The 16,059-nt window shown below is 41.8% G+C and overlaps 1 protein-coding gene and 1 long non-coding RNA gene across 2 annotated transcripts in view; one reads left to right on the forward strand and one right to left on the reverse strand.

The window, feature by feature from the left end:
- The first annotated feature begins 582 nt into the window (after positions 1–582).
- TSNARE1 (t-SNARE domain containing 1) overlaps positions 583–16,059 on the forward strand; it is a 264,001-nt gene continuing 248,524 nt past the window's right edge. The window contains exons 1-4 of the mRNA XM_027741611.2: positions 583–596; positions 1,130–1,220; positions 4,689–4,763; positions 6,808–6,864. Of these exons, the coding sequence (XP_027597412.2) occupies positions 583–596; positions 1,130–1,220; positions 4,689–4,763; positions 6,808–6,864 (237 nt within the window). The remainder of the gene's footprint in view (positions 597–1,129; positions 1,221–4,688; positions 4,764–6,807; positions 6,865–16,059) is intronic.
- LOC120323407 lies at positions 11,883–13,065 on the reverse strand. Its single transcript, XR_005563800.1, has 3 exons — positions 12,988–13,065; positions 12,683–12,860; positions 11,883–12,071 (listed from the first exon to the last, which is right to left on the reverse strand). It is a non-coding gene; the product is annotated as an uncharacterized LOC120323407 (long non-coding RNA).

The following is a 16,059-nucleotide window of genomic DNA, read 5'->3' on the forward strand; positions in this document are numbered from 1 at the left end:
CAAAGGAGGTGCCGAAAGAGTTGACATAAGTGATGAAAGAGCTGGTATCCATCAGTACTGGCAGAGAAGCAGGAGGGAGCTGAAGAGTCAGGACAGGCCATGGGTCTTGAGGACAGAGGGGCCACAGATAGTCATCTTGACATTTTTTTAAATTAAAGAACTTCCATTCACTCCAAATCTCACCAAACCTGAAAAAAAACAAACGAAACCAAACCAAACCACTGACAAATGAGTCTTTTCAATACAACTGTGGCTCCTATATGTCCTCTAGAGGAGAAAAAACCCACCATTTTCTCTGGGTCTTTTTCAAGTATTTCTTGAGTTTTTGAAAGAAACCTCATGGAAAACCACCCCTTTGTAACTAAAAAGATGTGAAGTGCTTCTAGGGAAGCTCAGAGGCTGAAAGTGCCCTGTTGATCTTAACAAAGCTTGAGAACTACTGGACTGAGCAAATAAGTACCTTTGGGAAGAATTTATGCCCCTTGCCCCTATTTTTTTTTGGTCCCAAAGAACAAGGCCAGCAGTGAGTGCTTACAAGAAATAATGGTGCCAGAATTGAGGGTATAAAGGAGAGGGACAACCATGAAAGGGGACTGGTTTGGCTCCCTGCCTGCCTGTTATAGTGCTGTAAAGCAGTCAGGTAAAGTGCTTTCCTGGAATACTCTGCCATTATCATATAGATGATTGCTGTAAGTAAATTTGTCCTGCTCAAACTCAAAAATCTCTTCTGAGTACAATATTTTCCTGGGCCAGCCATCAGGTAACTCCCCTGTCCCGTCTCTTTTTGCTATAAAACCCTTCTTTTGGCAATTTTAGTTGCAATACCAACCATCTGTGATGGCCTCCTTACCTGTCCACCCCCTATTTTCACTTTATCACCCCCACCGACCCTGCAGGTCCACAGCCACTGCCTCTCTGCTGACCACAGGAAGAATATTTTGGGCAGCTCCTTTCCAGTATTTCCTTCTGTCTTCCACTGTCAAGACCCAGGACTCTTGCAGCCCTCCTGTGCCTCCATGTGCTGTGTGTTGTGTTGTCTCAATTGCTCTGCAGGTTGATAAATGTCTCTAAGTGTCTCATTATGCAATTAATTTCAATTGCAATTCCCATCATCTCTTCCCTTCTGCAGGCATGCGACCCAGCAGGAGACTAATAAAACCATCACCACCAGCACCAAAGCCATCAAGCAGCTGTCTGAGATTGTCAGAGGCTCATCCAGGGTATGTGCCAATCCAGGTGATGTTGGGGGAGGGTGATGGGTCTTATGGAAGGAAGAATAATAAAAAAAAGAAGTGGTAGTGGGTGTTTTAAGGCTGTTGAGCTCCATGGCTTGTTATAACTTCCTTTCCTGTGACATGGTAAATGTAGTTTTCACTTATAAATGACCCAGAGGAAAACAGCTGCAGAAACCGGTTCTTCTCCCAAAACCACATCGTGTGGAATTGGAAATTGAGAACTCAGCAAAAAGCCTTGGCCAGTTCACATTTATCTCAGAGTCTCACTCAGTTTGGGTGAAAATACACAGAAATCATCTGGCTCCACATAAATTTGGCACTGGCTAAAGACTCAGTCGTGCAGTGGGTGCACTGGGGACTGGTGAGTTTGGAATTGTGTTGAAGTGTCTGGAAAAACCAAAGCCATGGAATACATTGTGGATATGACATTCACTCAGGGCTGTGTGCTGGTAAAAAGGCAGCTTTGGGGATAGATAAATACAGAGTGTGGCCAGATCAGAACAGGACTTTGAGTTGCAATTTACCCTACAGAATCCCTGTTATATGGACAAACTGGGATGTCCTCAGTAGGTTCAACTCCTATGAACAGCATTGTCACAGGGTGCGAATGATCCCCATCCCTTGGTCTCCAGTGTGAAGATTGGACAAACAGGTTTCTGGCCTTCCTACAAAACCCGTTACACTCCAGATATTCCTGCTGAATTTGACCTGTGATTTGAATCGTGGGGAAGAACAGAAACATACTGTGGGACCAAACTCCAACTGATGTGAGGGTAGAGGAGTTTGACCCACATAAAAGATGATTCGGCAACTGAAATGACAATAAGGACAATTCTACGTGATTCTGCCTGGTAGTTTTCTGTTGTCTTCTTGCTTCCAGCACCCATATGGTTTCTAAGTCAGGAACTTGTCTGAATTGATGTTTTGTCCTCACTCACTTCCTGCCATTTTCCAAAGTCCCGTGTTACTCCAGCTCTGTACTCACTGCCCTTCCACCGAGCAATAACAGTGCTCTAAACACACCACTCGTCTCTGTCCCGAGTGGGTTTTACAGCCTGGATTTATGGCACTTGCCAACGGGCAGATGAGATAAGGATTTAAAGGTTGAATCACCCCAGGCTACCTTTGTAACATGTTGAAGACCCTGTGCAATCCAGCCCGCCTGAAACAAAAAATGAATGGGTGATGGTCCACTCGAGAGGATGAGGAGGGAAGCCTGGAATGACTGTTTCCATATGTTGACATCAGACTTGTGCAGGCATCAGCCTTAATACCAGGAGAGTTTTTAACACATTACTTTGATTAATGATGGACTACAAGGACTATTTTTTTCCTTTTCTTGCATAATTCCATCTGAGCTTGATGAAACAGGAGATGCTGTCTCAGAAATGTGGGCATCTGTGCTTTTTTTATGCTCTTTTTGTGCTGATCTCCTGGCTCCATTTTGTGACATAAATTGAGTCAAAAGGGGAATCAGGCAAGGTCACATTAAACCCAATTATAGTGCCACACAAGAATGTCATTATTTGCCCTTGAAACCCATGCAGTGTCCACTGGGGACTCTCAGGAGAATAGTTTTTACTGTCACGGGGAGAAAAATTACTAAATTAAAGGGAAAATATTTAAGAGCTGAAGGAAATAGATACACAAACAGTTTTAGTAATATAAGAAATAAACTTACTGCTCTCTATTGCGTTGCATAATAATTTTTTTGCTCCCTGGTCAATTAATTTAACAGATTTTATTTTTTTTTAGCTCTTCTTTTCTAACACTGTGCAGTTTAAGTAATTAAACCTACAAATTTTGATATAAAGCCTGTAGCCCTCGTCCCTTACGTAGAATAAATAGTTCTGGTGGGTATTGGCTGCTGGTCAGTAAGTCCCTCTTGGGAATATGGGTAGGACTGCAAACTTTCCTCCCATAAAATTACTCACAGCAGGAAAAGCCTTCCATTAATTTAGAGCTTTCTTAGTCCTTACCAATCCATCTTTCTGTGGATTGCTTTGCATGCACACGCAGACAAAAAAATGTATTTTTTCCCTTTCTTCCTTATTTTCCACCAGCTCTGTGCTGCCAACAACGTGCACTGTGGGAGTTTCTCTGACTTCCAATGAAGCTCCAAGTGCTGCTTCCAATGAAGCTCCAAGTGCTGCTGGAGCTATTGGAGTCAGGATGCCCAACTGAGCAAATTGAGAGTATTTCAGGAGCAAAGATGCTGCTTTAAGTGGATCAGTGGGATACAAGGCAGGAGATTGATGTAAAATAGCACATGGCTATTTTAGGGCTTTGTTCCAAAATAACCTCCAAGGATGTAAATAGACAGGCCTGTCAGGAATTCCATTTTTTTTGGTAGGATGGATGCTGGAGCATGAGATCAGCTCTCCAGGGTGGCAGTTTTATCTTATTTTCCATGTGTAACAAACATAAGGTTTATGGATCTTTATCTATAGAATGGCACTAATGATACTTGCCCTGCTCTAAAAATGGTTTTAAATCTTTAGATGAAGAACTGTAAGACTGGGATATTCTTCTGTGTGCGGAAATGCTGCCATTAAAAATCAAAGATGTTTATCCCGTCCTTTATAAAATGTACTTTTGTATTCCTAGGCAGTTTTCTGGAACAGCTGAAATGGCTGTAAACTGAACAATTCTGAATTCTGAAATGGCTGTAAACTGAACATTTCTGCTCAGTAACTTTAGCGTAGGTTGGGCTTTGTTTGCTACTTGTATTTTAAGGTGACTTCCCACTTCCTTGCAGTTCATTCCCCTCTGTAAAACCTGGATACATGAACTACACATGTAAAATCTGAGATCCAGGGGGTAGAATAGTTCCAGGAGAATTTCCATCGCCTGACACTGTTTGGGTTTGGTCACTTCATGTGAGAGCAGAGATTTTAACTCATGTTGGATAGTTACATCAGGCTGACTGGGGTCTTCCTTCCAAGAACACTTTTGTTTAAAATACAGATTAGAATCTTGCTGGAGCAAGCTCCAAACAGAAAGGTAGTGACATCTGGGCTCCTTGGAAAACATGAAGACAAATTGGTTTCTGACAATCAGGTGCTAGGCCAGGCAGAAGGAATGTTGTGGCTGATGGACCTCTCAATTCCAGTAAGTCTCCCACTGCCATCAAATGTGGTGATGATCATCCAAATAAAGGATTTTTATGGGAAGATTCCTTGGGTTATTTTCTCCAGTGCTATACTGAATATGAAAGTGGCATTATTTTTAAGTGCTTTGGCCTGAAAGACCAAAGAATCACATGCTCACTTCCTAGAAATAAAGTCTTGTCACATCCTGGCAGCCCCAGTGAAATGTTTTAGGATACTATCTGTGCCCACCTTGTTTATTTGATGTGTCCCCCCAGGACAATTTTCCAGGGTTTCAGAGACACTCTACTACTTTATTTATCTCCACAGACCTGCTAACCAGCCTTCTCTTCTCCCAAAACAGCAAGAGAGGCTCCAGCTGGACAGACTGAAGAACCAGCTGTCGGATGCCATCCAGAGATACGGAGCTGTGCAGAAGGTGAGGGTCACTCTTGTTTCCATTCTTCCATCTGTGAGTTTGGGAATGTGTGAAGTGTGAGTGTGACTCCTGGGAGCCTGGAGCATCTCCACAGGGCTGGTTACATGTGGTTTCCACCCTCTCTTCTTACTTTGTCAGTCAAGAAATCATAGAAAAGACTTTTAAGGTCATCAACCACCAACCCAGCACCACCTAAACCATGTCTTTAAGGGCCATATCCTCACATTTATTGAATATTTCCAGGGATAGTGTCTCAACCACTTCCCTGGGCAGCCTGTTCCAAAGCTTTACAACCTTTTCACTTACAAAATGCTTCCTAATATCCAATCTAAACCTCCCATGGCACAACTTGAGAGCATTTCCTCTCATCTTGTTATTTGGGGAAAGAGACCAATTCCCACCTCACTACAAGCTCCTTTCAGGGAGTTGTAGAGAGCAATAAGGTCCCCCCTGAGGGTCCTTTTCTCCAAGCAAAACACCCCCCTCTCCCTCAGTTGCTCCTCACCAAACTTGTGCTCCAGACCCTTCCCCAGCTCCGTTGCCCTTCTCTGGACACGCTCCAGCCCCTCAGTGTCCTTCTTGTCATGAGGGTCCCAAACCTGAACCCAGAATTGAAGGTGCCTCACCAGTGCCAAGTGCAGGGGGATGTATCATTGCTTTGGAGCATTCACACACATGGGACTGCAGAACAACTCAGCAGCAGCTGAAAAGAAGAAAAAGTGTATTTTTGCCAACTGTGTGTCTGGTAGGACTTTCAGTGCTTCATCTGGCTTAGCCTTGATGTTATTTTGGTGTGAATTGATTGCACAATGCCCTTTTCACCTTTTCTGCTCCTAGAAAATGTGCAGGAAGCTTTGATAATTTAAATATCCCCCCCCTCTGGCTCTGCTGTGCTGTATGGCTTTGCCAGAAAGTTTCTGAGCACGTCTTGTGGTTTGGATCTGTCACCAAGATCAAGCTGTTTAATAAAACAAACAGAGCCTGAACTCCAGCTCCTTCATTTGCTTCTTGCTCACCCTGTTTACCCTGGGGAGGCTCCACTGATGAGCAGATTTGCTTTGCTTTTAAACACTGTAGTAATGACTTAAATTTAGCATCCTCAAACTGCTCCTCTCCCCGGCAGCAGCAAGTTTGCAGATATATCTGGATTAATCAAAAAACACAACCTGGACAAACTCTGGTTCCTTTCTTATTTCACTTTAGTGAGTTTGATCCGTGGCTGCAGCACATGGGAAGGATATATTGCATTTGTACAGGTGTAATGAAATGTGGCTGGCAACATGCACTTAATAATGTATCAATATGCACTTAATAATGGATCTTTATTTAAAAACCTCTGTTCTGATGGATTTGCCAACACTTGCTGCCTATGCCTTAAAAATAAACAAATAAACAAAAAGATGTACATAAAATTGCACTTGTGTTGCATAATAACAATGCATTATCTCTAGTGTTGTGTCACATTTTAAATTATTTCTCTGTCCTATTCAAGAAACTAAGTGTGGGGTCTTTAAATGAAATTATTTTTTCTGTTAAATGAGAAGTTGGAATGATTTGGGTAAAGAGCTCCACCCCCATATACACACACACTTTTTAATGCCTTTTTTTCCCAATGCTCATGAGTGCAATCCATCAGAACTGCACATACAGGTTTGATTTCTATTATTTTAAAACCTGTCATCGATTCAGAGGTGCCAAAATTAACCAGTGCAGTTTGTGAATGCCCTGTTGCGTCAGGAAACCAATCTGAGTGGGAAATTGCTACTTATCCACGTCCTGGCTGTCATTCCTTAAATGCCTGATTCAGTTTTGATAACCTTGTCATCCTGGAAGCTTTGAAGGCTTTTAATGCCTGTAAGACCAAGCTTTTCAATGCTATTATACCTCCTTTCTTTTTCTAAATAGTAGGAGCTTTCTTTATGTCCTTTTCTTTAAAAAGCAGAAGAAATAGCTTTATATGACTCCTTTCCTAAATATTTGGACTGTTTTCTCAGCCATTTTCCCTCCTTTTTTTTTTATTTATTTTTCCTTTTCTTTTTAACAGAAAATAGCAGAAAAATCCAAAGCTTTGCTTCCCACTGGGCAGAGAAGCACCAAACAGGTAAGTTCATGTGTCTTTGTGTTTGACAGTAAGTACAGTGCTAAAAAAGGGCTATTTTCTGCCACCACTAATGATGCTGAAGAGCTTGGTGCTCCTCCACTGCCTACACTGAAGCCAGCGAGGTGTTTTTCCAACAGGCATGTGTGACGTCTTTGGAGGTGGAGGATACAGGACTCGGGAAAAAAAGACTTATATAAGACCTGTTTAATTATTCCCTGCTTTTCTGTTCTCGTGGGGCTGTTTTTCCATTCTTGATGGGAGTTTTTTCTACTCTGAAATTTATCAAAAAGCAGTCCTGTATCCTCTTTCACTTGGAAATCACATTCCAAGGACAATTTCATAGCAGAGAATGAGAGGAATTTTTATCAAACCTGTCCCCAGTTTTAAGAAAGATCACGTATTCTACTTTCTTGTCTACTTTACAGTGTGGTTAACTGTTATATACATATGCAAATAGAGCCTTTTTATTCTCTTTTTACCCATATTAGGAACTTTTTCAGTGAATAAATACTGTATGGAATCAGAATATCTACATATATGTTCTGATTTTTATATCCATATCCATACATACTGTGGTTACTGCATATATGGTGTATATGTTTATTTTCATACATGCAAGTGTATGTATGTATAAAATATAATTAAATACATTGAGTACCTGTGAACATATGCAAATTTTAAGAATATAAAGATATAAATATAGATGTACAGATATAAATATATGAAGATATGTATGTTTAAATATATATGTAAATATATGCATATGTGTGTTCCCTTTCACAAACAGTAATGCAAAATATTATATATATAAAAGGGATGTGTGTGTGTGTAAGAAATCACCACAGATTTCCAAGAGAGGTTTGAAGAATCCAACAGGCATTAGGTTGGTCTCTCAAATCCTACGTGTTAAAAATTTGTAGGTATTTGTAACTGATCTCATGCCAGTAAAAAGCAGAATTCTCTGCCTAATTTCAGTGATTATTTCTGATATTCTTGATACTCTTTTAAAGCACAATCAGCAGATTTTCTACTTTCCTGATGGATTTTCATTCTTTACCTTGCCGTGCCACCTGGTTTTCTATAATCAATGTATATAAGAAATAGTTGTACTTTGTAACATTGATGCGTCTCTGTAAAGAAGGGTGGAATGATGCCACCAAAGATCCCGACATTAAGGTAAGTCAATGGACTAAAACTTTAATATTAACTACATTTCAAGCAATTACAATTCTGCCTTGGACCAAAACTTTATTATTAATGACATTTCAAGCAATTACATTTCTGCCTTGGAGCTTATTGTTGTGTAGTTGGTTTTAGGTGTCAATGAAATGAAACTCAGGCCCCAAAGGACTGATGAATTCCTTTATCCTGGTTGGGAGTTCCCACCACCCCCTTTGGAGTGATTGTGCACAGATGTCACTATTCAGCTGCGAGTTTATAAAAATTATCCAGCTTATTTTTGCCCATCAGCTGCTGATCTGTGATGACCATGGTCACAAACATCATGTCCTTTAACTGTGGTCCAATCCACCGTACAGGAAATATTTATTGGGTTTTATGGTTGAGCTCAGAGATAAGGAGGGTCATTTTGTGCAAATTAGGTGTGATTTGTATTCATGCTTTATTGCATCGTTTCTTGGGCTTTTAACTAACTTTGTTAGACTGTTATTGGTGGAGTGGATTGCAGAGGAGGGAACAGCTCTGATCTTGCCTGGACTACCATGTGGTTTCATGGCCATGGCTATTCCATAGGATTTGGGACACTGCTGGCTATTAACAAGTGTAAATAGGATGAAGAGTGCTAATTAGTGCACCTGGAGCAAGCCTGGATGAAATCAACTTTTTTGGTGTATTGACGATGGTTGATGACTCCAAAAATAACCTTCTCTGGAAGCAAATGGAGTTTTAATAGAGGGAAAAAATAGGATGTAAGACAAAAATGCTCAAATCTTGAGGCAAGTGATGGTGTGGTTGGAAGAAAAGGGAGGCTGGAGGAAGAAGAGGACAGACAAACCCCTCTGCATTAAAACAGGTAAGAATACAACCACTAGGGGACTGTAGCAGTGCCAATCTGCTGTGGGACAGGAGCATCAGCAGAGATTGGGTTGGATCAACTGCAGGTTGTTTCTTCTTGTGGCTGTTACTTGCTGGGGGTTTCGGTGGATTGTGGAAAAGGAGGTTGTATTTTGCCCTTGGTGAGATGGTTCTGACTCAGAAGCAGGCTGGATCACACTTTCCATGCAGTGCACAAACTTTCCATGCAGTGACACTTGCTCGGGCTGGGGACGAAGGAGTCTTCATGCAAACTGCTTGAAAAGGATGAAAATTCAGTCACATCTGCTTCAACTTCCCTATACTTTTGTAGCTTCACATCTTCTCTTTTTCCTCCTTCAAGCACAAAAAGGGGAGAAATTAAAGTACAAAACCTGCTGAAGGCAACACAGTGGTTGGTTTTTACTTATTATTTTCCCAGCTGCAGTTTGGTCAGGACATACAGAATTATAGTTCCCACAGGAACTGGAGCCTGACCACTGTGTGCATGTATTAGGGCAGTAATGCAAAATTCTACATATGTTCAGGAGACCTGATTTATGAGTCCTGTGAAACCACAGAGTGACTCGGTGCAGACCCAGTCTTGATTCAAACACTGTTTGCCTGCAGGGCTTTGTTCTATTTTATTTATGCTTTAATTTATTACAGCAAGTTGTAAGAGGCCTGAAGAATGCTTGTTTTTCTAGATGCATGTCCCTGTAGTTCCCCTCTTCCATTGGTGAGTAGGAAAGATAAGATGTTTGGTAACATAAACCCTAATAATTTCCGTTTAGGGAGCAATTGATTCCCTAGACCCACATAACAGGTAAAAATTGCCAAGTGAAGCTTTGGGAGAATTAGTTTCCTGCCCATTGTGGTTTGCTGTAAGTACTCTTTAATTGAGTTTATTTGTTTATAAAAGCAAAATAAAAGCATTGATCCAAAATTCCTTGAAGCCTGAAGTTATATAAATTCTTAATCAAATATGTGTTTGTAGGAATGTGCTTGTTTATAGACAAATCAATGTAGTTCTGTGGGTGCATATATTGAAAGACACAATTTTTTACTACACTAAATGATCATTGTTGAACGTGCCTTGTGGCAACTATTAAAAGTAAAAAAAGTCCCTTCCCTTGAATCTGTGAAAGTAATTTTAAATATTCACCCACTGGCCAAAATGAGACCTCAGAAGGCTCATTAAGAGAGTGCCCAGGGGAATCCTGGAAAGGAGTTTTCAATTTAGGGGAATTGTTGGTGCAGTAAACAGAGACAGTGTTTGGTGATATGGTCACCTCTGCTTTCTGACTGTGTGTGGAGCAGATAGGCTTCAAATCCCACTTCTCCTGAACACACCATGGTGAAAACCAATTGTTCCTCCTTCCAGGCAGGGCCCGCTGTAGGAGAGGGAATATTTCAGGTGTCCCCTGGAGCCTGGGATGGTGTGGTCAGGGCTAGGAGAGGCTGGACAGCTGAGCAGACATAGGTGAAATCCATCCCACAGTGCAACAATTGGATAGAATATAATATGATAATGCTTTAATAGCACAGAATAGATTATCTGTAATATTAAAATAATAAATGATAGCCTGAGGAACACCCACAACAGCCAATAATGTCTCTGAGCACAGGAGATGAAAAGAATCCTTCTTTTTAATTCTTATTTTAATTCTTTATAATTATTGTGCATCCAACATCATCTGCTTCCGATAGAAAGAACCTGTTACGTGCCCATGGTTGAATAAATTCTACTTCCAGATATTAAACCCAGGAGCAGATGAGGCTGAGAAGCTGAAGGCTCCCCAGGATTCATCTCTGGTAGTTCCTGGCAGGGATGGCTGAGTTTCTTCATCCTTCAAGGCATCTGTGACATGTCTTTGGGCCACCTCCATCCTTCCTGGATCCTCACTGACCACACTGAGCTATCTTAGTCATCCGAGCAACCTGGTCTACTGGAAGGTGTCCCTGCCCATGGCAAGGGGTTGGAAATGATCTTTCAGGTCCCTTCCAATCCAAACCATTCTGCGATTCCATGAAATTCTGTCTTCTCAGCTAATGAGGAGCAAAGTGGTCTTTCTCACCGTGTAGACTTTGTGGGTGGTTCCACCAAGGGAGTGGGAGAAGGGGAAGCACAGGCTCTGTTTGAGCTGGGGAATGAGTTTTAAAATAAAAACCACATAAAAAATCTGAGCAGACTTTTTTTTTTTTTTTTTCCTGAAGGAAACTTTTCCTGGCAATATTTAGAAATTAAAATTACAGTAATTGTCATAGTTTAATGGCCCCCCTCTTCGTTTCCTGCTGCTCATGGGGAGAGGGAAGGATAATTACTACTGTGGAACATGGCAGTTGCCATAAAGATGCCTTTGTTTCCTATTCCATAAGCCTACTTGACCCATCTCTCAGAGGTCACTAAATTATGTTTCTTAGGAGCACAAAGATGGGTAATAAACCTCTATTTGCATATACAAGCTTTTTTTCTCCTGACTGCATCAATTTATTCTTGCTTTAAGTGGACTTCCTTCTCTCAGGAAGCATCATTTCTCTCTTCCTTCCTGTGTTTATGAAGTTGTTCTTTTTTGTGTGATTAGAGTAAAATTCTCATTTTGGGGGCAGCAAGATCCAATCCTTGTGCCTTTATGGGAGAATAATTTTTTGGCAATAATATCTGCATAAACTGCACATATGTATGTGTGTGTGAAATGACTGTAGTTATTTGGGCTTCTATTTTTACCGGGTCCTTAAGATGGTAGAAGCTGTATAAGCACAACTACTACATTGTGCCACCCTGAGGATCTCACAGGCTCAGCAAACACCACCAGGCTATTTTGAGTAATTAACTATGAGTTTGTGATGCAGTAGGTTCTCCTCATGCTGGAAGTCCAAAGATATTTGAAACTGTCTTCAAAATTTGCAGGAGGTTGTGCTCTGTATTTTCCTGAAATGCAAAATTTAATTTCTCACAATCAAAATACAGCTTTTGCCCCGACAAATGAACCTTTTTATTTACACATTTATCTTATTGACTCCAACATCTTATCTTAGAGCTCATCCCAGTTCTAAATGCTCCAGACTGGCTGCTCTATCTCAGGAAATCAAGCCTTGGCTTTGGTGATAATTTATCTTGCATGTGTGGTAGTAATTGCTGTGTCTTCTCAAGGTCGTTTAGGATGCAGCTCCTCCTGTAAAAAGTGTTATTTCAATAATGTCAACTTTGTTTTAAATGACTGTGCATCCATTAAAAGCCATATTGTAATCAGCCCACTCCACTGTTCCCAGGGCTGTCAATACCGAGCATTTAAATCACACAGTTATTTTTTTCTTGACTTTACTGAAGTGTGGGCTTTTGTTTGGTTTTTGATTTTTAATTTTTATTTTTTTTTAAGGCAGTCATTTAAAGCAATTTTCTTAAGAAATTTTAAATATTTTCTTTTTCTGCCTGTTTGGTGGTAGAGAAACAGATTCTAATAAAGGGATTTCTTAAGTGGATGGAAATAGACTCACGCCTAATTTTTTTATTTGTTCCTTATATTCTCAAGGGAGGTGGAATCTATTCTGAATGTCCCAAAGTACTGTTCTTGCACTGCTTTCAAATGTGTCTGAGAAGGGAAGGTCTTTTCTCCTCAGCATGCCCACGATCTTGAAAAAAAATTCCAGTGGGCTTTGTAGGCACAGAACTTCACTAACTACCCATTAAACTCCCTTTTCGTCAGGGATGCAGCATTTTGCAACTGTAAAAGATAAAATAAAGAATTCCTCCATCCTTGAGGGTGATAAAACCTGCACTGCAGACCTTGGGAAAACGCCAGTATTCCTGGTGCTGCTGGTGCACAGGTTTGATGGGACATCAGGAGTGCTCAGGGCTTCAGTGTTGCATGTAAGAAACACCTCAAATCCTCCTATATCTTTAAAGGACATAATTAGCAAAGGCTAGAGGTGTGAGCTTCCAAAAACATTCCAGTCTCCTCATTCTGCAAAATAAGAAAAGACCAAATCTATATAAAGGTTTGGGGGGAATTCCTAAATTGCCCAAACGACTTGAGCTTTGTGGATTTTCCTCAGCAATCCCCAGTCACGGGATCAGCCCACTTTTCTTACCTGTGTCTGCTGATGAAACCAGAAACTGCAGCTGCCTCTACCAGCACTCAAGCAAAGGACTCACTGTTCATTCCCTGGGTTTTGGGTTAGTTAAGTTGTTGGTTTTTTGGTTTTGTTTTTTTTTTTTTTTTAGTTTGGTTGTTTCCCTGTGTTTTTTTTTTTTTAATTGGTTTTTCCTTTCGTTTGAGTGAGAAAGGACAGAGGTTTTTGTGTGGGCAGAGGATGAAGGCAAGGGAAGGGTTTCTTTTGTCTGGAGCCTCCTCCACAGCAGCTCTGAAGCCTCTCTGCTCTACCACAGCTCTGAGTCACTGCCGGAGCCCTCGCACAGTCCAAAGGGTTGTTTTGTCTGGAATGAGACAGTCCGACCACCCAGCCCTGCCACCACTTGCTTTTGTACTCCCACATCCTGGGAGATGCTTCCTCTCCCCCTGAGGGGGTGTGTGTGTGTGGGAAATGGTGGCACTGGGGTCGTGTGGAGGCATTTGAGGCCAGGGGATCAAACAGTGCCCTGAACACTCTGTGCTAACAGGAGTGAGCACCGTCACAGAGAGCACATCCTGACTGTGCCCAGGGGCTGGGACAGACAGCTCAGCTGGTGCCCACATTGTTTTTCTTCCAGAGCTGGAGGCAGCAAATACTTTTCCCCACTGCTTGCAGTGTCTGCCTAGGTATTTGCTGTGCTCCTGTCTCGTGGAATCATAGGATGGTTTGCTTTGGAAGGGGCCTCAAAAGTCATCCAGTTCCAACCCCCTGCCATGGGCAGGGACACCTTCCACTAGACCAGGTTGCTTAGAGCCCCATCCAGCCTGGTCTTGGACGCTTCCAGGGATGGGGCATCCACAGCTTCTCTGTTTCACCACCCTCACAGGGAGAATTCTTTCCAAATATCTCACCTAAATCTACCCTCCTTCAGCTTAAAGCCATTCCCCCTTGTCCTATCCCTCCATGCCCTTGCAAAAATCAGCCTTCCTGTAGGCCCCCTTTAGGTACTACCAGTTGCTAAATTTAAAGGATATTGAAAATACACATGCCTTCATGCCAAATCAGGGTCATTCTTGGAGGGGATCTCTGCACCTGTAAGGATGGGAAATGGATTTTTCGCCTGTTGCATGAGACCCAGACTTTGTCTCAGTGAGTTCAGAATCCTCTTATCTCCTGAGTGCTGCTTTTTACACAGTGAGTGTGGGCAGTTCATGCTTCCAGTCAGCACTGCTGGCACAGATTTGTATGGCTATAAATGTATCTCTGTAGATATCTACAGCTCCATCAATATAAATAAATAAAAATAAACCCCAAAATTAAATATAAATACAGTGACAGTTGTGGCCAGTTGGATGGACACTCACCTTGCTGGGAGAGCTTTGTCCTTGGATGCAGCTTTTCTGGGCAGTGAGAGTCACCTCTGGCAGCACTGTCAGAGCTGTGCTGACAGCAGTGTAAGAGGAGAGGAAACACAGGCCAAGATCCCAGAGCTGATGAAATGTAGGCTGGGTCTGCAGGACGTGTGTGGCTGTGATGGCAGTACTGTAATTACAAAAAGTGAATAAAAAGCTTGAATTTTGTTCACTCTCTGGGCTTGTCTCCTCTGTATATTCCTTTTTTTTTCCAGAAGCATAATGATGTAGTGAGTGTTTCTACCCACTGCAAGTGGAAGTGGTTTGTGCTGATTGTGAGGGAGATGTTTATAGGATCCCTCCCACGTCCCCTCCTTCAACCCCACCTTCCAGGAGCTGCATTGCAAGAGTCCAAGTTGACTTTTACCCTGGCAAAGATCATGCAGCAACTGGAGTAACAAATGTGAAACCTTCCTGAGTGTGTCACCTTGCTCCAAAGTGAATGCAGTGTTATTTAATACATTTAAACCCCTCCTGTGGAGATGGATTATTGAAAGGAAGGAAATTCTATTCTTCTAAACCCACTTTGATGGCTGCATTTATCACATGATTAAATGGGGACAGCAGTGGTATTTTCCCATGAAAAAAATGTGTTTGGAAATATGTTAACCCTTCCTTCATCAGAGTGGAGACAAAAAGTAATATTTACTGAACTTTCTAAGGCCCATCTTATTTGTTTTCAGGGTTTAAATAACCAAGGTTATATTCACCATAAAATTTAAAGGCATTTAACCCCTTTCACTCCTGTGTGGAAGGGAGTGCTCTTACCTCCCCTACTCTGTATATCACCTGTGAAATCATCGAATCATAGAATCATGGAATGGTTTGAGTTGGAAGGGACCTTAAAAGTCATCTTGTTTCACCCCCCTGCCATGGGGTGGAACTATCCCACGTTGCTCCAAGCCCCGTCCAACCTGGCCTTGGACACTTCCAGGGATGGGTCAGCCACAGCTTCTCTGGGCAACCTGTGCCAGTCCCTCACCACCCTCACAGTAATGTTTTTTCCCCTAATTTAAGCCTACTCTCTTTCAGTCTGAAGCCATTCCTCCTTGTTCTGTCATTCCATGCTCTTTTAAAAAATTGTCTCTCTCTATCTTTCTTGTCGCCTCCCCTCAGGTACTGAAAGGCTTCAATCAGATCACCCCAAAGCTCTCTCTTTTCCAGGCTGAACAATCCCAATTCTCTCAGCCTTTCCTCATAGGAGAGGTGCTTCACCCCTCTAACCAACCTGGTGGCCTCCTCTGGAGGAGCATCAGTGCCATGTGATGCTCCAGGTATTGCACAGACCAGCCCCCAAATTGACCTGGCACAGTAAGGCAGACTTGCCATCTCAGACTCTTTCAATTGGTCACAATTATTCCTGATTTAATGAAAACACAAGGAAACAGAGCATCACACTTTGAATTTTGATTGTTTATTCTGTTACTTAGTTCTGGAGCCCAGCTGAAAACCGTAATTCGAGTTTGTGTTATTTTTGCCAAATTAAACTTCCACTGATGTTTTGGTTTGTTATAGAGTTTTACCTTCACTTTTAATGGTAACCCAGGATTCTGAAATACCTTTGGAGTCAAATCATAAAGCTGGACATATATCAGAGGGGTAATTTATATATATTTTCTTTATGAAGTACAGCAGGATCTGTAAGATAAGGCATGTGCTGCAGATAACGTTTCAAGTA

The sequence above is a fragment of the Pipra filicauda genome, unplaced genomic scaffold (genome assembly GCF_003945595.2).
Source record: "Pipra filicauda isolate LSUMZ 115617 unplaced genomic scaffold, ASM394559v2 scaffold251_size2273266_pilon, whole genome shotgun sequence".
Lineage (NCBI taxonomy): Eukaryota > Metazoa > Chordata > Aves > Passeriformes > Pipridae > Pipra > Pipra filicauda.